The sequence below is a fragment of the Protomyctophum bolini genome (genome assembly GCF_963924005.1).
Source record: "Protomyctophum bolini genome assembly, chromosome: 3".
In the NCBI taxonomy this organism is placed as follows: Eukaryota; Metazoa; Chordata; class Actinopteri; order Myctophiformes; family Myctophidae; genus Protomyctophum; species Protomyctophum bolini.
The window spans coordinates 3,363,506-3,386,023 of NC_137864.1; the positions used below are offsets into that span (position 1 = coordinate 3,363,506).

The 22,518-nt window shown below is 41.8% G+C and overlaps 2 protein-coding genes across 2 annotated transcripts; both read left to right on the forward strand.

The window, feature by feature from the left end:
* Positions 1-8,231: 8,231 nt before the first annotated feature.
* On the forward strand, positions 8,232-8,912 carry LOC308313432 (protein rapunzel-like; the record flags this gene model as incomplete). The annotated part of the gene is made up of 1 exon (XM_080760528.1): positions 8,232-8,912. One exon carries the CDS (start codon positions 8,232-8,234, stop codon positions 8,910-8,912), a length of 681 nt encoding a protein of 226 aa, XP_080616654.1.
* A 4,712-nt stretch (positions 8,913-13,624) lies between these two features.
* On the forward strand, positions 13,625-21,415 carry rrp36 (ribosomal RNA processing 36; the record flags this gene model as incomplete). Its single annotated transcript, XM_080760529.1, has 8 exons — positions 13,625-13,645; positions 13,948-14,161; positions 15,236-15,377; positions 16,954-17,020; positions 17,821-17,925; positions 18,621-18,695; positions 19,632-19,749; positions 20,551-21,415. 8 exons carry the CDS (start codon positions 13,625-13,627, stop codon positions 20,685-20,687), a joined length of 879 nt encoding a protein of 292 aa, XP_080616655.1. The 3' UTR covers positions 20,688-21,415.
* Positions 21,416-22,518: the final 1,103 nt, after the last annotated feature.

Genomic DNA, 22,518 nt, shown 5'->3' on the forward strand with positions numbered 1-22,518 from the left:
CATTCATGATTTAAATTCTTCATTCATCCTTTCCCGGGGGAAATCGAGAGGCAACATTCAACTTTATTGTCAGATCACATTTAACTTTAAATTCACATTAAAAAGATGGTTGGCTGATAACATTTTAAAATCCATACTGACCATTTAGATTAGAATAGGTTAAAAAACAACAAAGAAAATCTAGTTTTTATTGGTTTTTGGTTGGGTTTTTTGTTTTTGTTTCTTGTTATGACTTTGTCTCCTGCCCCTTTCGTTAGTTAGTTTCATTTATTGTCCACGTGTGGAAATTCGTCTTCGGTCTCAACAGTAAAAAACAAACGGTTACAACAACAGCAACAACACTTAACATAATTATTTTCTCATGGCAAAAAAGTGCAGGACAACAGTGGCAAATACATTGGAAAAACAAACAAATCTAGCGAGACATGGTATCATTTAGTGCCTTAATGGCATTTGGTATGAAATAATTTAAAAAAATGTTGTACCGTCTACCAGAGGGAAGCAGTTTGAACTCCCCGCAGAGTGGATGAGAGGGGTCGTTTGCTATCTTGATAGCTTTTTTACGAAGTAGCTACCTCCTTGTAGATAGCCTACAGCCTAATTGTTCCTGTCCGTCTGTTGCTTCCCAAAAGGAACAGGGCAAAAATACAAAATGGTATTTTGTTTTTGTTACTCCCCATGTCCCCCTTTCCCCAAAAGGACCACAACGGAAACAAGTCTAACGGCTTTCTTGTGTCTGTATCCTTTTGAATTCATTTTCAATAAAGTTTTCAATCAATCAATCAAAACAGTACAAAAGAAGAAAAAAATGGAATAAATAAATGAGGGGGAAATTGTTTTTTTTTGTTGTTGTGTAAACTCAATGCAACCTCCCAGAACCCGCCCAGACCCCCCAGAACCCCCCCAGGACCAAGCACCCAACCTGGTGGACAGGTCCGGTCTCCAGTCACCGCCCATGACTGTGAAACTCACTCTGGACCCCACCTTCAAAAATCAAAACCCACCAGTGAATCCCACAGAAACCCACCTAACATTAAATATAATGTCCCATATCCATATTCTTTAATTTATTGAGAACACACAACACATCATCACACATACTGAATTTGGCAACCACTTTTATTGTGGTTTGTGTTCAACAGTTGCGCACCCGTTAGAAAATGAAAGACAATAGAGATCTTAAAATAAGGGTTGTATTAATTTATTATACACCTCACAGATTATATCAATTTAGCCACGAGACATCACCCAATTGTCTTCAATGTCAACATGTTAAAGGGGACTTAATCCACACGTTCTGGAACTGCCGGAAGTTAAATTATTATTGGAAATTTATATTTGAACAACTTTCAAAAATTATTGGAAAAATGATTACTCCAGACGCACAAATAGCTATTTTGGGTGATGTCTCTTATGATGAATTCCTGTTCTGTTCTTTATAAGTGTCTATTTGTACGTCTCTAAACGTTTTGATGAATTGAACAAGGTGGACCCTCTTGTAGAGTGTAATTATTGGGTCGTCCACTCACAGTTAACAGTCTTTGTATTGAGTTGTGCTTAAACTATTTCCTCTATTTTGTTTTATACACAGTAAGTAAATGTTTCATTTTGTCATTCTTGGTAAGTGAATAACATACTAAGAGCAGAAAACTATATTCAATGCATTCTTTGTCATCAGTGGTCATCACTGCATGTCAATACATGGCCTGTCCGCTCAAAGAAATGCAAGCAATCTGATTGGTCAGTTATTCAGGAGGTAGCCAAGGGCGGCCCTTTAAAGAGGATCTGGCAACTGGTACTTTGGAGAGGGAGATTGTGATAGAAAAGACATCACCTTGTCCAGGGCCAAACCCTTACTCATTTTGAAGATAAAGGATTATTAAGACATTTTTGTGATCTTCAAAAGAAGAATTCTTATACTTCCATATTGACATCACTGCATAGTGACTTCCATCATGTTGCAGCAGGGGCTGGAAACGGCGATTGCGTCCGACTCTGACTTCAATACGGCGCTGGTGGCCTCGAGGCTCACCGTGGTCCAGTTCTCCATGGCCGGCTGTGAGCTATGCGTCCGCGTGGGCCCGGCGGTCAGCCGCCTGAGCAGCATCTACACGGACGTCTCCTTCCTCCAGGCGGACGTGCAGACGTGCCAGGGAATGGCGGCGCTCCACAAGGTCTCGGCCACGCCCACCTTCCTTTTCCACCACGACGGGATATGGGTGGGCCGTTACGAGGGCGTGGAGGAGGAGGCCCTGGAGGAGGAGATGTGCAATAGTCTCCACGTGGAGAAGAACCCGAGAGACTCCAGAGTTCCCAACAGACACGTGGACCAGGCGCACCTCATCACCACGGTGAACCCTATTTTCGGTTTGGCTGGCTCCCTTATCCGGTTGGTGCTGAACCACGTGGACGATGAAGACATCCGCACGCTGAAGCTTCAGTTTGGCACGATCCAAGGTGCCCTTGACACGCTGTCCCAGCAGATCAACGACGCCTTGTCGCAGATCCAGATCGGAGTTGTGGATTCTCAGTACGGTCCTGTGGTGGAGAGACTGCAGAACCAGTTCCGGATGTACATGGAGATGCTGGAGGCACAGCCTATGCACCGGGACAGTAAGAAGAACGACTTCATGGAGAGCTACAAGAATGACCTAGAAGATGACCAGCACCTGAACTCCCTCTACAATGGTGTGTTAGGCACGACTAGCGTCTTCGGCCGACCAATCCTGGATGTGTACCTGAGGCACTCAGGGGGCGGCCGCCACACCATGGAACGTCTCTGCACCCGTCTCAGAATCGTCTTCTGCATGGGCCTCGTCGCCCACATGGGCAACACTGCTATCGTTGGAGGTGATGAAGACAAGCTGATGAGGGACTGGTCCAAGAATATGATTAAAGTGGAGAATAAGATGAAGGAGGCTCTGGAGAGGTGCGGATAAATGAGTATGTCTGATTAAAAAACACTTACCGGTAACTACTTTCTCTTTCAAAATGTTTCAAAAATAGCTAAAATTGTTGATCTATACAAGCTCACAATGCATCATCTATTTTCACTACTTTTGCACAAGACTGTTTTGTATGACAAAACAGGCCAGACATTTACAAGAAAAAAACATAAAGTTTAAATATGGAGATATTAGGTTTCTGCCAGACTATGATGATATTGTTAGACATTATCATAATTGAATACTTTAACTCCAAAATCAGCCTAGGAGTTTACATAGAGAAGCTGAGTTACTGACATGCCCAAATGGGAGTCAGGATCAGAATTGCTTTTAACCTAAACAATGCTTTGTTTAGCTTCTGATAGAGAAAGACCAAGGGCCAGCCATCTTGCTTTAAGGTGAAGACCCATGTTGGAAGACCTTTTGTTCTGGGGACAGGGGAGGGTCATTTTACATGTAAGCTGTCACACACACACACACACACACACACACACACACACACGCACGTCCTCTCGAAAAAGTAAGCCCCGTTTTTAGGTTAGACCCACTATGGGCTGTTTGATGTTTGTGGAATAAAGCATGGGAGTTAGAGAAGGACAGAGAGAAGATGGAAATGGGGAACCAGGCGCTCTGTGCCCTTGGACGGGGAGGCCTAAACATGCTGTAACTGGAACTAATTGAATGTATGAAGCTGTTTTATCTAGTAAATGATGGACATGCATTTCAACCAAGTGGCTAAACCAAGGAATTGGTCATATAATCCACAAACCCTGAGTACAAGATACGACAATATGTAGACAGTTATGAAATGTTCTTTTGTATTCGTTGATAATCAACAGTTATTTGTTGCAGTGTTGAATCCTAAAGTGGTAAAATAAAAGATACATGAGAAAATGAACACCAACAAGAAACTTGGGCCAACTGAAGACACTCAGGTTGCCCTCATATGTGTTGTGTAAGTGTATAATGTGATCATGTGTTGTGTTATTGTTATGTATACAAACAATAATAAAGTAGTGAAACCACATCAATCTGCTTAGATCGGTCTGTCTATTAAATTAGTACAAACTAAAAATACAAAGAAATGTATCAGAAATGATAATTTTAAGGTCATTTTTTTTAGGTGTAAAAATGTTTTATAGTCCGACTCCCATACTAGGAGTGAAATAAGTAAATTAAAAACCTGTGTATTGTATACAATATAGTAATGGCATTTACAATTTACAAATATGTTTGTACCGGATCCCTCTTAACGGTTCCGGTTCCTAACGGTTCCCTTAACGGTTCCTAATATTATTTCTTTCCCCTTTTTTCTGACATATATTATGCTTAATTATAACTAACCTACAAGTACTTAATAAACACAAATTCAATTATTGTATTTGCACTTTACAATTATGAGGTGGCACTGTTGACATTGAACAACGACAATATCATTGTTGCAATTTGTACTGTATATTAAATATACAGTACACATTGCAATAATTATATTGTTGTGGTGACAAATGTTGTATTTAATGTTCAGATTAATTTAATATGAAGGACACCAGTTACCTTAATGGAAACAAGCCATATAGTGCTTTCTTGGGTTATAAAATCCTCTTAGCAGACCTTGTATTGAACTGTAGGCTACATTCCTTGTTGCAACTTGCACCAGTTGCACGTCCACATTGAGGAAACATCTCAAAATCAATACGCCTACACGAGTCACAAGATTAATCTACTCACTCATGTCAAGTCGTAGACGTCACCCCAGTAACTTGGCTCTGCATGCATGCACAGACACAGCGGAGCTAAATGACGACTGATGAGAACCGTTTGGGGAACCGTTATTACAAAAACGATGGAACCGGATCCGCAATGTCGGAACCGGGTCTGAAATGGACCCGGTTCTGAATCCCAACCCTACCAATGACTAGTCTTGTATATGCACCCCATCTAGATGGGCTCTAGACGGAGTTCTCAACAGGCCCGGAAATTAAGGTCCGGCCCAGCCTGGGCCCTCATCAGACCCTGTACACTCAAGACACTGCCACCCTTAGATCTCTATACATGGTGCTGACCTGTTCTGACATTCCATATGTTGATCTGACCTCATCAAACCCTGTACACTCTGTAAGACACGCTCCATATATGGCCAGTTTTTTGTAATCTGCAAAATAATTCAGTGTTTTTAATGGCACCCGTCTTTTAAAACCTGTGATCATGCTGAAAGTTGAATAAACATAAACATAAAGTACATAATTCACTCCATATGTTGATCTGCCCCCCCCATGCCAAAGCACCAGTGCTTGCCCAGCAGTCTGCCATCACCCAGGAGGATATGTTGATCTGATCCCCCCATTCCAAAGCACCAGAGCTCGCCATGCAGCCCTTTAGTGCGAGGTCGCTTCTCGCCCTCAGGCGTATTACTGGATTTATATGAGGGATATATATATATATATGCAAATTACACTAATAAGGAGGTTTCATATCCTAGTTATGGAAATAGAATATTTTCTAGACATGCAAACAGACTTACTGTCTGTAAGATCATGAGTATTTGTTAACTTAAAGCAAAGAAATATAGCTATTTCTTCTTTTGGTGTGATTATTACATAATTATTACATAGACAAGAGGTTGCATGATTTATTTATAAATGATAATAATTGAGATAACCCTTCCCCCTCACGTGAACGCGCATAAGCAAGGGAAAGGGCTAAGGGCCAGGACGAAGGGGGAAATTAGCTGATGTTCACCTCGTTTTTACATAATTCATGGTAATGATGCTAATTAGGAAACGTTGTATGACTTCACAATGGTAACAGATGAATTTCTGGACATCACAAACATGGACTTAAACTCTTAGATCACTTTTATAAGTTACCTAGAAGCAAAGTTATTGCCATTTCAGTTTTTGAAAAAATCACACACGTGTGAACCGAGTGGTGCAACTCCCCTCTCCCTCCCCCCTCCTCTCTCTCTCTCTCTCTCTCTCATTAGCAGGCAGCAGGCGCATACCCCTCTCTCTGTTTCTGGCGCCCCCTACTGGTATTAATAAGTCACATACTCGTGTCGTTCCAATTTCACGCATGCACACACCACTCGTGCTCATACACACAGGTACACAGGTACACAGGTACACGGACATTGCTGGTTGTAGGAGTGGTTGCACCACTCAAAAATTGGAGACATGTTTTTTCTGGCATTCTGGTAACCTAAATACTTCCTTAATGTTAACGAAGTCCACACCCACAACACCAGATGGAGTGCAACAAACCATGTGCAACCCAGATTCGGCACAAACAAGGGACTAAATTATTTCCGCTCCTATGCCACCAAAATGTGGAACGCCCTACCAACAGTCATTAAGACATGCAAATCCCTTGACTCCTTCAAAACCGCTCTCAAAGGACACCAAATAGTGCATTTGACCTATTAATCATAGATGTGAAAGCTATCTCATTTGCATATTGTCACTGTCCGGTGGAAACCTTGTATGTCCAAAAGGTTAGCTTTCAGGGAATGGAGAAACACTTTAGGCTAATTGGTTAAATATTGTCTGATTAAAAAACACTCACCGGTAACTACTTTCTCTTTCAAAATTAGCTAAAATTGTTGATCTATACAAGCTCACAATGCATCATCTATTTTCACTACTTTTGCACAAGACTGTTTTGTATGACAAAACAGGCCATACATTTACACGAAAAAAACGAAAAGTTTAAATATGGAGATATTATAGGTTTCTGCCAGAAGTATGTCATAATTGAATACTTTAATTCCAAAATCAGCCTAGGAGTTTACATAGAGAAGCTGAGTTACTGGCATGCCCAAATTTGGGAGTCAGGATCAGAATTGCTTTGAACCTTTTATTGGTTTTTGGTTGGGTTTTTTGTACCTTTTTCTGTGTTTTTGTTTCTTGTTATGACTTTGTCTCCTGCCCCCCCTTCCCCAAAAGGAACAGGGTCAGGGCAAAATACAAAATGGTATGTTTTGTTTTGTTACTCCCCATGTCTCCCTTTCCCCAACGTCTGTATCCTTTTGAATTAATTTTCAATAAAGTTTTCAATCAATCAATCAATCAATCAATCAATCAAAACAGTACAAAAGAAGAAAAAAATAGAAAGAAAAATGAGGGTGAAATTGTTTTTTTGTTGTTGTGTAAGCTCAATGCAACCTCCCAGAACCTCCCAGAACCCCCCCAGAACCCCCCAGAACCCCCAGAAACCCCCCAGGACCCCCCAGGACCAAGCACCCAACCTGGTGAACAGGTCCGGTCTCCAGTCACCGCCCGTGACTGTGAAACTCACTCTGGACCCCACCTTCAAAAATCAAAACCCACCGGTGAATCCCACAGAAACCCACCTAACCCTTTTTCTAACAAGCTTCAAAAGTTGATAGTGATTTTTCTGGTTCAAATGGCTCTCTATTCTGACAGTAATCATTGCAAAATTATAGAGTGTTTGTTCAATGATCAGTAACAAGGGTCTTTAGTACACAAAGTACAAAGGCATTTTCAACTCAGGTCGGGATATCGATTTGATCCAATCTGGAGAGAGAACTCGTACAGGATTGCAGGAGAAACAAGTGAATTCGAAAGCGATGACACAAAGAAATGAGCAGACACAATGGTACTGGAACACTATCAAATTGAAGCTGATAAATACATTTCTTTCTCCTATTTTGTTTTATATACGATAAGTAAATGTTTCATTTTGTCATTCTTGGTAAGTGAATAACATACTAAGAGCAGAAAACTATTCAATGCATTCTTTGTCATCAGTGGTCATCACTGCATGTCAATACATGGCCTGTCCGCTCAAAGAAATGCAAGCAATCTGATTGGTCAGTTATTCAGGAGGTAGCTGTTGTGATATACAACATGCTGTCTACTGATACTTGGTACATTGCACGTACAAGTACCAAGTATCAGTAGACAGCATGTTGTATATCACAACAGTATCAGTAGACAGCATGTATATCACAACAGTAGCCAAGGGCGGCCCTTTAATAGAGAATCTGGCAACAAATTCACGTCATTGTCATTTGGAAACTGTGGTGCAACGGACTCACACATATTATAGTCAAGACATATTAAGGCTAAAGTGTCGCTGAATTGTCGCTGCATTTGTTTCAGTTTGGTACTTTGGAGAGGGAGATTGTGAGAGAAAAGACATCACCTTGTCCAGGACAAAACCCTTACTCATTCTGAAGATAAAGGATTATTAAGACACCTTTGTGATCTTCAAAAGAAGAATTCTTATATACTTCCATATTGACATCACTGCATAGTGACTTCCATCATGTCAGAAGAGATCATTGCTGATAGCTCCAAGCTGAAGGAGGGCCTGGTAGCGGTACTGAACTGTGTGGCCGCCATCTCTACAGCAGCAGCCACGGTGCACCCTATTTTCGGTTTGGCTGGCTCCCTTATCCGGTTGGTGCTGAACCACGTGGACGATGGAGACATCCGCACGCTGAAGCTTCAGTTTGGCTCGGTCAACGGTGCCCTTGACACGCTGTCCCGGCAGAACGGCGACGCCTTGTTGCAGATCCAGTTGGAAGCTGTGGATGGCCAGTACAGTCCTGTGGAGCAGAGACTGCAGAAGCAGTTCCGGAATTACATGGAGATGCTGGAGGCACAGCCTAAGCACCGGGACAGTAAGAAGAATGACTTCATGGAGAGCTACAACAATGACCTCGCTGACCAGAACCTGCACTCCCTCTACGATGGTGTGGTAGGCACGCCTAGACTCTTCGGCCAACCAATCCTGGAAGTGTACCTGAGGCACTCAGGGGGCGACCGCCACACCATGGAGCGTCTCTGCGCCCGTCTCAAAATCCTCTTCTGCATCGGCCTCATCGCCCGCATGGGCTACGCTGCTATCATTGGAGATGATGAAGAGCAGCTGATGGAGGAATGGTCCACGAAGATGGAGGATGTGCAGAATAAGATGGAAGAGGCTCTGCAGAGGTGCGGATAAATGAGTATGTCTGATTAAAAAACACTGTACCCTTGGATGGGGAGGCCTAAACATGCTGTAACTGGAACTAATTAATGTATATGGAAGCTGTTTTATCTAATAAATGATGGACATGCATTTCAACCAAGTGGCTAAACCAAGGAATTGGTAATATAATCCACAAACCCTGAGTACAAGATACGACAATATGTAGACAGTTATGAAATGTTCTTTTGTATTAGTTGATAATCGACAATAGTTATTTGTTGCAGTGTTGAATCCTAAAGTGGTAAAATAAAAGATACATGAGAAATCTAACACCAACATGAAACTTTTGGGCCAACTGAAGACACTCAGGTTGCCCTCATATGTGTTGTGTAAGTGTATAATGTGATCATGTGTTTGTTATTGTTATGTATACAAACAATAATAAAGTAGTGAAACCACATCAATCTGCTCAGATCGGTCTGTCTATTAAATAAACACAAACTAAAAATTACAAAGAAATGTATCAGAAATGATAATTTTAGGTGTAAAAAGAAATACTAGTCCTACATACTAGGAGTGAAATAAGTAAATTAAAAACCTGTGTATTGTACAATAAAGTAATGGCATTTACAATTTACAAATATGTTTGTACCTTTGGTTCCCTTAATGGTTCCTAATATTATTTCTTTCCCCTTTTTTTCCTGACATATATTATGCTTAATTATAACTAACCTAACCAAGTACTTAAGAAACACAAATTCAATTATTATATTTGCACTTTGCAATTATGAGGTGGCACTATTATTTAAACTTCCCCACGACAATATCATTGTTGCAATTTGTACTGTATATTAAATATACAGTACACATTGCAATAATGATATTGTTGTGGTGACAAATGTTGTCTTTTAACGTTCAGATTAATTTAATATGAAGGACACCTGTTACCTTAATGGAAACAAGCCATAGTGCTTTCTTATGGGTTATAAAATCCTCTTAGCAGACCTTGTATTGAACTGTAGGCTACGTTCCTGTGCTTCTTTCTGCAAACTGTTTATAAAGTAATCAATGTATGGAGGTATATATGCACCTAAAGGCTGGGCTCTCAACAGTTGCGCGATTAATTTAGAGCCAAATCAAAAGCAGTTGAGTTGCTTATAAGTTGTAAAAATAAGTGCAGACAAATTGATTTTTTGTTAGAGATCAGATTTTCAAGTGTAGTTCGATAGGCCAACATATCTGGAGTGGACTGAAAGAGCGTAATTGCCTATTAAGCTGAAAACAAATTTAGCATCTCAAAAAGTAAAATCAATTAGTCCCACAATGTTAATCAAGTAGTTGACAATTTAAATCTTGATTTGGGTTTTGTCTTGCATGTTCAAATAATTTGCAGCAACTGTATACCGTCCTATATCCCTAACAGGCCAACTGAAAGTATCCTTAGGCAAAGTTGTGGTATAGCAGAAAGATATAACATATTAAAATCAAATATCAAAGCTGGCAAACTCACGATCAACTTGCAATGCACATGGCACAAGCCATATAGCCTATGCCAGTTTATAGCCTATAGGCCAGTTTACAGAATGTGGATAGATACACTAATCTATCTGCTAATATTATCTGATAAAATATTCTTATGATTTATAAGATTATCATGTAGTCAGTGTGAAATTCTAAAAGATTTCAAAATCATTTATAAATGATAAATAATGAGATCGTGGTCGCGAATCAAATATGGCTAATTTCTTCATTGTTTCTCTTATCTTGCATTAATTGAGACATCTCACCATTTAGCCAGGAGGAGGTAACACGCAAAGGCAACACGCAAAGGTAACACGCAAAGGCAACAGAACATTTTGAAAATACCTATTACTAATACTAACCTTCTCCTTGTGCTTATGGTCAAAATAAACGAAGCTGTCAAGCTGATTGTGGCCGTGCGTGTGTTGACTGTTGAATTTTTTTAATGTTGCTGCCTTGGCTCCAGGGGGGAAATAATTGATTGATTTATTGATTGATTGATTGATTGATTAGCAGTTTGCAGAATTACAGTACAAGTTGTACTGTAACAACTCAACAATAAAGTTCTATTAACTGTGATTCGGCCCCGGCCTACCATACCAGTATCACTTGCGCCGCTGTAAACCTGACCTGCAGGGGGCAGTAGAGCCGTAGAGAGTGTCTTTTAACCTCTATAGTCCTCCTCACCCGGAAGGGAAATAAACATCAACAACAACTATCCACGCCATATAACTCTTCGGCTCCACGCGGATAACAACAACATCAAACCAACCAGTCTTTACTCTTTACTACAGCAGGTACTATTTTATATAAATCATTATTTACAACATCACCAAATTTACATCACCAGTCTGTGATGCTGGAAAGGAAAGATCAGAGCAGTGTTGCAGTAGTTGTTTAATATCTTATTTAGGAAAACGTGCATGCATGATTTCGTTTTGATTATTCTATAGTCTGACTTTTACTTCAGAATCAAAGAAAAAGCTGAAAACGGCGTTGAAAACTTATCAAATTGATAAGCAGTTTCTCAAACGTTTTTAATTTCCAGAAGCTACATAACTCTTAACAGTGTATACACTGTCAGCGGGACTGCAGCTGTAAGGGATTTCATGGTTACTTGGTTCTATAGCCCAAACATTTAGACTCTCGTAGATGTTTCTTTTTCTCGAAAAAAACCTCTACGAGAGTCTAAATGTTTGGGCTAACTTGGTTCAATTCGTAGCCTACACTTTACCCCTCACTCACTATTTGAGAAGCACTACTCTGGCTCTCGCTGTTATCAATGACATCTGATTGATTCCCATCATCCATCCTTTGTTTTACTGCACACATGGGAGTTGGAGCTTATGTGTTGTCATATATTTACTGACGGTGACAAGCAAATTGCTTGTGAAGGGGAAAGCCTGAAAATCCTCCGGGGGCCGCTTGAGAAGTGGCATTCTCCATCTCCAGGAATGTTTGTACATTCATAGTATATAAAACTACATCACATAATATTGAACATGCAGATGTAAAGCAGAGCAGACTGAGTGACTGACATCACAGTATCCATATTTGGACCAGGCTGACCCATCTAGAGCTCCATATATGGAGATGACAGAGACATTTAGTGCTGAGATCATGCTTATAATGTACAACTCCATATATGGATATAGACAACTGGCATTGTCAGCATGACCAGCATCCAGCCAAGCCCTATATGAAGGGTCGTTATTACCCTTAAGGTTAGATGCAAGCAGTATTACTCTTCCCCTTGCCTATCGCTCAGGTGAGACTTAAGGCTCAAACCAGTTACCTTCAATTACCCTGACCAGCTCTCACCAAGAGACTATATGTATATACTCTTATCGCAGAAGTGCCCACACTTTTTTGACTTGAGAGCTACTGTGTATAACAATGTACCTTAGGGGGCTTTGAAATAGGGTTATCACATTCACTGGACACCACTGCGGTGGGTTATAGACTCGGACAACCAGTCCCTTTGAGTAGTATTTTACTGATGAATTGAGTACAACTGACCACAGAGGAAAGGAAGAAGCCCCCTGAGGGCTTTTTCTGTTATCCTTTTAGCATAACCTTTAACTGTACTACCTGTACAGTTAAACAAACCTGGTATTCAATCAGTCAATCAAAAACCAACATTTCACTGCTTGTACCCGTGGTGACAAATAGAAGCAGAACCCTGTTGATTCTAGGCGGCCTGTCACAATTATTACATAATTCACTTGACACAGCCCCAGTTGATTCTTCATAATAATGTTGCTGTGTCTGCATTGTGTCGTGAAAGCATCCGTGTCAATTTGGATCATTTTAACGTTGGCTTATTCAAGGAAAAAGATACTCTCGCACACTGATTGTCTGTTCGGTACATGAGTTAATTCTTTGACAATTAATTAATTCATTTAAATAATTAACTCATGTACCGAGCAGATGATCAGTGTGCGGGCGTAGCTTTTTCCTCATCGCTGATGTCTACTGGCCTACGCACCTGTCCGTACGCCCTATCTCTAGGTGTGCGGAAGTTTGTTTCTAATGTTGGCTATTAAAAAGAAGGAGAAAAAAAAGCATTTGTAGAATCGACCTCAGGTCTTAATGCAGTGTTCTTTGTTTCAGGGATGTCCTCTGTTTCAGGGATGTCCTCTGTAGGCCAGAAGGTCAAGTATAAAGAGCCAGCATCCATCATGGACAGAGATGAAGAGGAAGATGATGATGATGATGGAGACTCTGATGACTCTGAGATGGACAGAAACTTCTCCCTATTGAGTCAGAAGAGAAGCACTGCCGTCACTGTGGAGGACGCAGAGGAGGACAGCGACGACGATGAGGAGGAGGTGGAGGAGGAGGAGGAGGAGGTAGGGCGGTCAATTATCCCATTCTGACCTGAGATCAGATTCATACGAGGTTTCCACTGGACACGCACTGGTCTGATTATAACCCATTCTGACCTGAGATCAGATTCTAAAAATTCGTTAGTCGTTCTTCGATTTTTTCAAAATTAGCAGACCTACAAGCTCATAGCGCGCCACTTGGTGGCGCGCTATGAGCTTGTAGATCTGCTATTTTTCAATAGCTAAAGCATAACATGATGCTAACACCAAAATGGGTTCCCGTTCAGAATGGGTTATTATGTTATTGCCTTGTTGCAATTATTTGAGCTAATCACAGTTATTTGTGCATAACCATTTCCATTCAACCATATGGAAATAGCAGGATCAAACTAACAAATGTCATATTTCCACTTTCAAGTTACCTATTTTTGGCAAAACATAAAAAAAAAGGAAGAATATTGATACAAATGTTTGGAAAATAGCAAATCTCCAAGCTTACAATGTGTCGCGCTGCCAGGCATTGTGAGCTTGTTAATTGGCTATGTTAACTAACTATTTCTAAAGTATTGTATTATTAAATATCGGCCTGTTTGCTATAGTGCAGTATTTATTTTTGATTATTGGTAGCTGTCATTGTCAGTGATTTATTTGTATACTCCAGTCATACTGTATGTTTCAATGTTCAAAAACACACATCTAAAATGTGGTGATGTTGCCAGGCCGATGGAGAGGAGGAGGAGGAGGAGGAGGAAGAGGAGGGTGCTCCTGGCAGCGATGAAGAGGAGCAGCCAGGGCCAGAGGAGGACGCTGACAGCTCTGAGGAAGAGGAGGAGGAGGAGGATGATGATGATGATGATGATGATGATGAAGAAGAACCCAGATCTGCTGGCGTCAGGGCCAGGGGACAGCAGTCTGAGAATGACATTAAAAAAGGTGCGACTCAAGGAAGCATGAGTTCAAGTCCGTTAATGCTCTCCCCTTGTCCCCCATATATGGGGACTAGGTTGGTGGAGGGTGTGCAGGATCACATTAGATGATTGACACAGGGGTGAAAAATGGGTTACAAAATCGTGCGATAAAAAAATATATTAAAAATAATAAGGAAGGTGACAGGTTGCCTGTCTTCCAAATCGGCACATAGTTTGTCACGTCCAGTGGTCATGTTGTATAATTCAGTGGTTCTCAAACGTTTTTTTTGTTTGTGCCAAGGACCCCCCAAATTGATATATATTTGATAATGTTTTGTGCTAGGGACCCCCCCCCCCCCCAGAAGAGAAGATTTGTCTTAAAAAATGCAAAATTTCAAGATAAAAAAAACAATAGCACATGGGTCTGAAGTGTATTGCAGTGACGGTGCAGATATTTCCGTACTATTTAGAGAGCACATTTTTTTTGCATAGCTGATGGGAACGCACAGTCGTACACACTGCTTGTAAAGTCAACACGATACTAATATTCAACAAGGTCGATGATATATACAGTATAGTGCTTTACTTTACTTTAATAAACCAGCACATATACACTTTGGAATTTGGAACTATACTGTCCCTGGGTTGCTGAGATAGGATTAACGTTGCAGCCAAAAAGTATATACATTATATATAGATAGATGAACACATGTTCAACTGAAGGTATGCATTACAGAATATTGTGCAGCATAAATATTATCATATAGTTAATATGCGTAGTGCAAAAAAACCATATTATGACAAGAGAAGGTCACTTAACCCATTCTGACCGGGACCCCATTTTGGTGTTAGCATCATGTTATGCTTTAGCTATTGAAAAATAGCAGATCTACAAGCTCATAGCGCGCCACCGAGTGGCGCGCTATGAGCTTGTAGGTCTGCCATTTTTGAAAAATCTAAGGAACGACTGACATTTTTAGAATCTGATCTGAGGTCAGAATGGGGTTATCAGACCAGTGTGTGTGTGTCCAGTGGAAACCTCGTATGAATCTGATCTCAGGTCAGAATGGGATAACTGATGCTGTGTGACCCTTTGCAGAGCTGACCACCATGTCGTTTGAGGACGTCATGACGCTCCAGAACAAAGTGGGAACCAAAGTGTTCAACGAGATCGCCTACGGAACCAACGACGCTCCCACCCCCACCGCCAGGAAGAGGATCAAACGTCTCAACCACAACAGGTCCGTATGGTTGACATTGTTGTCTCCACCAGGCCGAAGGCATGGGGAGAGAGTATATGTCTTGCACTCCGTCTGTGTGTGTGTGTGTGTGTGTGTGTGTGTGTGTGTGATGTGATGTGTCCGTCCGTCCGTTATCAGCTAATCTCCGGCACCGTTAACCCGGTCGATGCCAAATGTTGCACACACACTCCCTGGATGCCAACGATGATTCATGAACCTCTGCCCAAAATTATCCAGAACGGCCTGTTAGAGCGCCACCAGGAGGCAGATGTTTTGAAAAACACATTCTTTTGATATTCCTCCTCCAGATTCTGTCCAAAAATCTCGCAAATCGTTACACACTATCTCTATAGGTCATGTGTTCAAGACAGATCTGTGCGATATTTCATATTCCATCCTAATTGGCTAACTTTGGCTTTCAACGTTTGCGGGATTGGCCCGTTTTGAACAAAAAGCCTCAAATCATCAACGCAGCGTGCAATTTACGTGAAATCTTTCACAGACTTTCCTACTAGGCCGAGGAGTATATCCTACCCTTTTCACATTGGCCTGTTATAGCGCCACCAACAGGTGGATTTTTGCACAACACATTTTTGGAAGAAAATGCCTCAAATCATCCGATGCGTAAGTGGAAACGGTCTAAATCCTGACCTAAGTTTTCTGAAAAACAGCAATAACCCCAAACAGGGTTCCTGGCTCAAGTATAGGGTTAAAACAAATCAAAAGGGGTTCCCGTCCTGAATGGGTGTAGATCTGCTGCTGAGGACGAGCTTGTGTTGTTTTGACTAGATATTGGACGGAGCCCGCACGCCACAGGTACGAGAAAGACGTTCTCTATTGAACAATCGAATAGATCGAAAATCCTGACAACGTTTTAAACCTCATCAGGTTCATGACCTGCATGAAGAACAAATGGATCGAAACGTTGTCAGAATTTTCAATAAAGAAGGTTCTTTCTGGTACCTGTGGTTGTGCAACAGGGCTCCATCCAATATCTACTGAAGTTTTCCTCAGCCCAGCACCCAGCCTGTCGATGTGCGTATTCTACGTCCGCTCTGTGTCGTTATTACCCAATGACGGAATGGGAGGCGGCCTTTTTTTCCGACAGCATTCTAGGCGACGGGGCAACGATCCGATCCGCAGCGGGGGGACATTCGCTGCGATGCGAAAAAGCGATGGTCCGACATGCGCTGCTCCCGTGCTTGCGGTTAGGGTTAGGTTAGGATTGAGGTTTCGGATCAATATGCTGTCGGAAAAAAGACCTGCACCCTGACGGAATGGCAGATTCGGCCACACAAACCCCCGAAATACCTGTATTATGTGTCTCAACAAAGCACCACGGTGGATTCGAACCCACAACCTCCGCGGTAGTGGGCACTGGGCAAGGGACTTTACCACTCGACTGCGTCCAAAACGGGGTTAGCCAAGGTGAAAGAGGTTGACTTGAGGTTGGACTTTTCTGGTCCCATTTCTACAACTCCCCCAACAAACAAGAACCTGCGCCACGTTTGTGTGCGGTTCACCTGCTGCGGTGTTGCGTGTTGTTCATGTGTTGTTGTACCGTCTTCCTGTTCAGGCCCCAGGAGATCTCTTCTAAGAGACGGACACGCTTCCTCAGACAAGTGGTTCCCGTGAAGAAAGCAGTGAGTGTTTTCACATACATTGAGTGTATTTCGCCACGCCACCATTTATATGATTTGCATACACACGATTTACTTGCATACATACATCTGTCGTATGTCCCAGTGTTGTTCTTGGCAGCGCATTTAGATTTTAGTTTTAGTCATTAGTCTCTTCAATAGTTTTCATTTAGTTTTAGTCACATTTTAGTCACCTCGCCAACTCGAAATTATTATGGAGATATCAGATTTTTGTCCCACTGTCCCACTGCTCTTTTTTTTAGGGGGGGGCTAGTGTGTGATAAGAAATGTCAGCTGTAATCATATTCCATCATATTCACATGATTTTGGAGAGAAATGAGACAGTAGAGGCCTGGAGAGGGGAGCTGTATATGGAGTCTGTGACTGTGCCCAGGTGATGGTCATTATTGATGCTCATTAATACATCAAGGAAGGCAATTATTTTGCAATGTAGTTAAATAAAAATTGTGAAAAAAGCTTTGGGGAAAAAAAAAAAAAAGAACATTGGTCATTTGTCTGGAAAATCATTGTGTTGAAAATATCGTATCGTGAACCTCATATCGTGATACGTATCGTATCGTGAGTTGAGTGTATCGTTACATGCGTAGTTAAGATGATTGCGATGCTGTGTTAATTGCTTTTGCTGGGGACCCCCTGGAAACCCCCCCCCCCCCCCCCCCCCAAGGACCCATGGGAGTCCACTTTAAGAACCAGCCGTCTATGCCGCTGACTGTACAGCAGGTGTATAACAAATACCGTTTTTTAAAAACCATGCTTGTTTTTTTTCCTTCCTTCTCTCTCAGGTGTTCAGAGACCCGCGCTTCGACGACCTGTCGGGAGAGTACAAACCTGAGATCTTTGAGAAAACCTACAAGTTCATCAACGACATCAGACTGAGAGAGAAAGTGGTGAGGAAACGGGCTCGTACGTATAGGGCCATTTTGGGGGACGGGAACCCCTTTTGGTGTTGGCATTGTGTTATGCTTTAGCTATTGAAAAATAGCAGACCTACAAGCTCCGTGGCGCGCTACGAGCTTGTAGGTCTGCTATTTTTTTTGAAAAATCGAAGAACGACTGACACGGAAACATAGCTTTTACAGAAAACCGTCGGGGATTTAGAAGACATTTTTCGAATCTGATCTCGGGTCAAAAAGTGGGTTAACCACTTAAACACTATATGGTTGACCGGAGTCCCTCAGGGCTCTATACTAGTGTATATTCCGTTTTGTGGGGATTTCGCTGATCGGCAAGCTGTTAATAACGTGCTTAACCACTTTCATGTCAATGTACTTAGTTCACCGGAGACGCGCAGTACATTTGTGGTGTAATGCTCGACAATGTAAGAGTAGGTGTTCGAGAGGCGATGGAGAAACACTCGGTTGAATCTTCGTCGTCCGTTTCGCAAAGGGGCTTTAGAATGTTGAACGGTATTATTCAGGTGTTCTCTGATGAGCCTGCACGATGAAGAATCTCGCCCACTTCCCTTTAGGATAGGATATCTTCAATGATTGCTATTAGGGCATTTATGTAATAACCGTGACGGGGGGCCCAAATGTGATGTGACGATAAAGATGGATTCCGATGTGTTTTTTTTAATCTCCAGGATGTCAAACAACTGCTGAAGAAGTCGAAGGACAGCGAGAAGAGAGAGCAACTCAAGGCCCTGTTGAAGCGAATGGTGAGGTTCTATTGGCTGTCACTTTGGGGGGGGGGGGGTACCGATTTCACCAAGAGAGAGAGACCATCTATCGACTTCAATTTGTGTTAGTGTTCCAGTTGTGTCTGCTCATTTATTTATTTGTTTGTTTCTGTTTCTGTTATCCTGTATATCTGAAGAGGCCCGTTACCGAATGAACTCTCTACTCTTATATCAATGAGTATATTCGGCCGCAGAAAATATCCGGCAGAAAATGGCTAAAAAATGCATTTCACGACTATTCGGTGATATATTTTCTGCCTATTCGGGCCGAAAACCCGAATAGGCAGAAAATATATCACCGAATAGTCGTGTATGCAATAAATGCATTCAAAAGAGCTGAATGAATGTTTTATGGACCCATAATAGTGATTTATTATTTAAGTTGAGTTTTGCCATAAGCATTTATTTTGCCATAAATCAGGTAGCTTTAAGGTTACGGCCATGACAGCAATGGTAGGAAAAAAAAACAATAATAATATTAATCATATTCGGGTATTCGGTTTTCGGCCAACTGTTTTCGGTATTCGGTTTCGGCCAATAATTTCTCTTTCGGTGCATCCCTAATAATAGTTATTTAACACCTATTCGAACTAAAAAATAAATATCACCCTCCAGCACCGTTTTTTTTAACCCATTCTGAACGGGAACCCATTTTGGTGTTAGCATCATGTCATGCTTTAGCTATTGAAAAATAGCAGATCTACAAGCTCACAGCGCGCCACGGAGTGGCGCGCTACGAGCTTGTAGGCCTGCTATTTTTTTGAAAAATCGAAGAGCGACTGACATTTTTTAGAATCTGATCTCAGGTCAGAATGGGTTAATAATCAGACCAGTGTGTGTCCAGTGGAAACCTCGCATGAATCTGATCTCAGGTCAGAATGGAGTTAAAGCCGTTTGCTGTGTTCTATTGTGCAGGACAACCAGGACAAAGCCAGGAAACGCCAGGAGCAGCAGAGGGAAAAGGACCTGGAGTTCAAGAAGAGGCAGAGGGAGATGGCCGAGCAGGGACTGCAGCCCTTCTACCTCAAGAAATGTAACCACAACGTTATTACTATAAACCTTCAAAATCCTGACAGTTTTCTGAAAAACCCTTATGTTTTCTGTATCAGTGGTGCTCACTGTTTCATGTCCAGGACCCCCAAAAGATTTATGTAATATGCCTCCGACCTCCCCAGAAGCAAAGATTTGAGTAAAAAAAATTCACTCTGTAATAATATATATTCAAAGATATATGAGCCAAATTTTCATGACTTTTCAAAAATAGCAGCTTGTACTTGAGCTTGTGTTGCACACCGAGAATAGCGGATCTACAAGCTCAAAACACATCGCAGCGTGATGTGCAGTGAGCTTGTAGATCGGCTATTTTCGGCCATTCGTTATTTTAGGGGGAAAGAGTATTTGAAGTGATCGACTAGCAATAGAATACACGTTAACTAGCATCTTCCAGAAACGCGTATGGGCTCAGAAATGTCATTAACCCATTTTGGGCGGGAACCCCTTTTGGTGTTCGCATCATGTCATGCTTTAGCTATTGGAAAAATAGCAGATCTACAAGCTCATAGCGCGCCACCGAGTGGCGCGCTACGAGCTTGTAGGTCTGCCATTTTTGAAAAATCGAAGAAAGACTGACATAGAAACATAGCTTTTTTTCCAAGACATTTTTAGAATCTGATCTCGGGTCAGTTTCAGGTGTAAAGTAAACCCTACTGGAAACCTCTAATTGCGATATCAGCCTGCACCTTGTAGACCGGCTATGGTCACAAGCTCTTGCCTCTTGTCTTCGTTAATATTATTTGACAATCTTTTGCGTCGTGTTCTCTTATTTCCCGTCCAGCCGACAAGAAGAAGTTGGAGCTGGCGGACAAATACAACGAGCTGAAGAAGAGCGGCAAGCTGGAGAACTTCCTGGGCAAGAAGAGGAAGAGGAACGCCACCAAGGACCGCAGGAAGCTGCCTCCCAAACAGCACTAGAGGAGCGCCTCTTAGGAAAACCCCAAAGACCCAAGGACTGTCTAAAAGAGGACGAGACGCGACCATGGAAGGAAAGAAACATGCGCAGTGGGCTTTATGCAGCCAACACTTCCGCGTTCAGCTTCCTTTGGTCTCCACTGCGCATGTTTCTTTCCTTCCATGGAGCACCATGTGGAGCAACATGGCGGCGCCCTTACGGTCTTGTTAATAATGTTGATTATGCAAGATCATTTCCTCAAAGCCTAGTTGCCCCCCCCCCCCCCCCGTTACTGCGATTGTTTGTAGCTCGAATCACAGAATGAGTTCAATGAGCGTAGGGAGAGGGCACATATGGGGCTACGATTGAAGAAAGTTTCCAAGTCCGTTTTATGATCAGATAATGTGCATCAAGACTCTCTGCTTTCATAAGAAAAAAACTAATACTGTAATTGCGAATGCAATGAGCACTTACTATGAGACCTAGCAGATCACGTCTGTCTGTCTGTCTGTCTGTCTGTGTGTGTGTGTGTGTGTGTGTGTGTCTGTCTGTCCCGCTTACTGTATATGTGGACCTGGCCCTTTTGTGCCCATATATGGAGCTGAGTGATTTGTGAGTCATGGTGACATGAGTGTGATGGCGTGGTCCTGCTTTGGGGACTCCTTATATGGTTATGGCTGAGTCATGGTGACATGAGTGTGATGGCGTCTTTTGTGACCATATATGGAGCTGGCGTGGTCCAAGCACTAACTATGACACCCTGCAGATCATGTCTGTAATTTATTCTAATTGTTATTGCAATTTACGATCTGCGTTCGCCTTCCGCGTTCGCGCGTCTTACTCGTAATAATAAAAATCACACCCCTGTGAAGTGAGCAGTGCAATGTTGTGAAGTGAGCAGTGCAACATTGCACTGCTCACTTCACTGGGGTGTGATTTCTATTATTATTACAGTATTAGTATTTTTCTTATGAAAGCAGAGAGTATTCTGTTTCATACGGTATATAGTATGTACATGTCGCTATAGGCCTTATTTTGTGAATATTTAGTTGTTAGGTCCATGCTCTCTAAAATTATCTTTTTCAGAGAACTTTAGAGATGGCATGGGCCTGAATAACTATTATTCACAAAATAAGGCCTATAGCGACATGTACATACTATATACCGTATGAAACAGTCGACTCTCTGCTTTCATAAGAAAAATACTAATACTGTAATAATAATAAAAATCACACCCCTGTGAAGTGAGCAGTGCAATTGCACTGCTCACTTCACAGGGGTGTGATTTTTCTGGGTGGTATTTTTCTTATGAAAGCAGAGAGTCTACTGTTTCATACGGTATATAGTATGTACATGTCGCTATAGGCCTTATTTTGTGAATAATAGTTCTTCGGGTCCATGCCTTCTCTAAAGTTCTCTGGTGGGCGCAAGCTGCATTCAATAGCCAATTAGTGACAAACTGTATATGTGTACAATGTGTACTGTTTTCCTCCTAAAAGTAGACATTCAGGGCTTTCATTCGGTATATGGTTTGTATAGGATATTATTTGTGCTCAATTTTATATCGGTCTTTTGAACTAAAAAAACTGAACTGAAATGTCTGTCAACTTCAGGCCTCCATATCTCTGTTGTTTTTTTTCACAAGCAGCGTGCAGGCAAAAGCAGGTGTTAGAAAAAGGTCAATATCTCCAGAATGGAAGATGGTAGAATCATAATTTTTTTTTTAAATTGAAGTGGACAAGTTGGGCTTTCTTTTTATTTATGCGATTGTGATTCTCGCTATAAGAGGCCCCTCGCTGTGGGCCCCCCAAAAAGTTCAAAAAGCCCATGTTAAGCCTTCAGCACCAGTAAGCC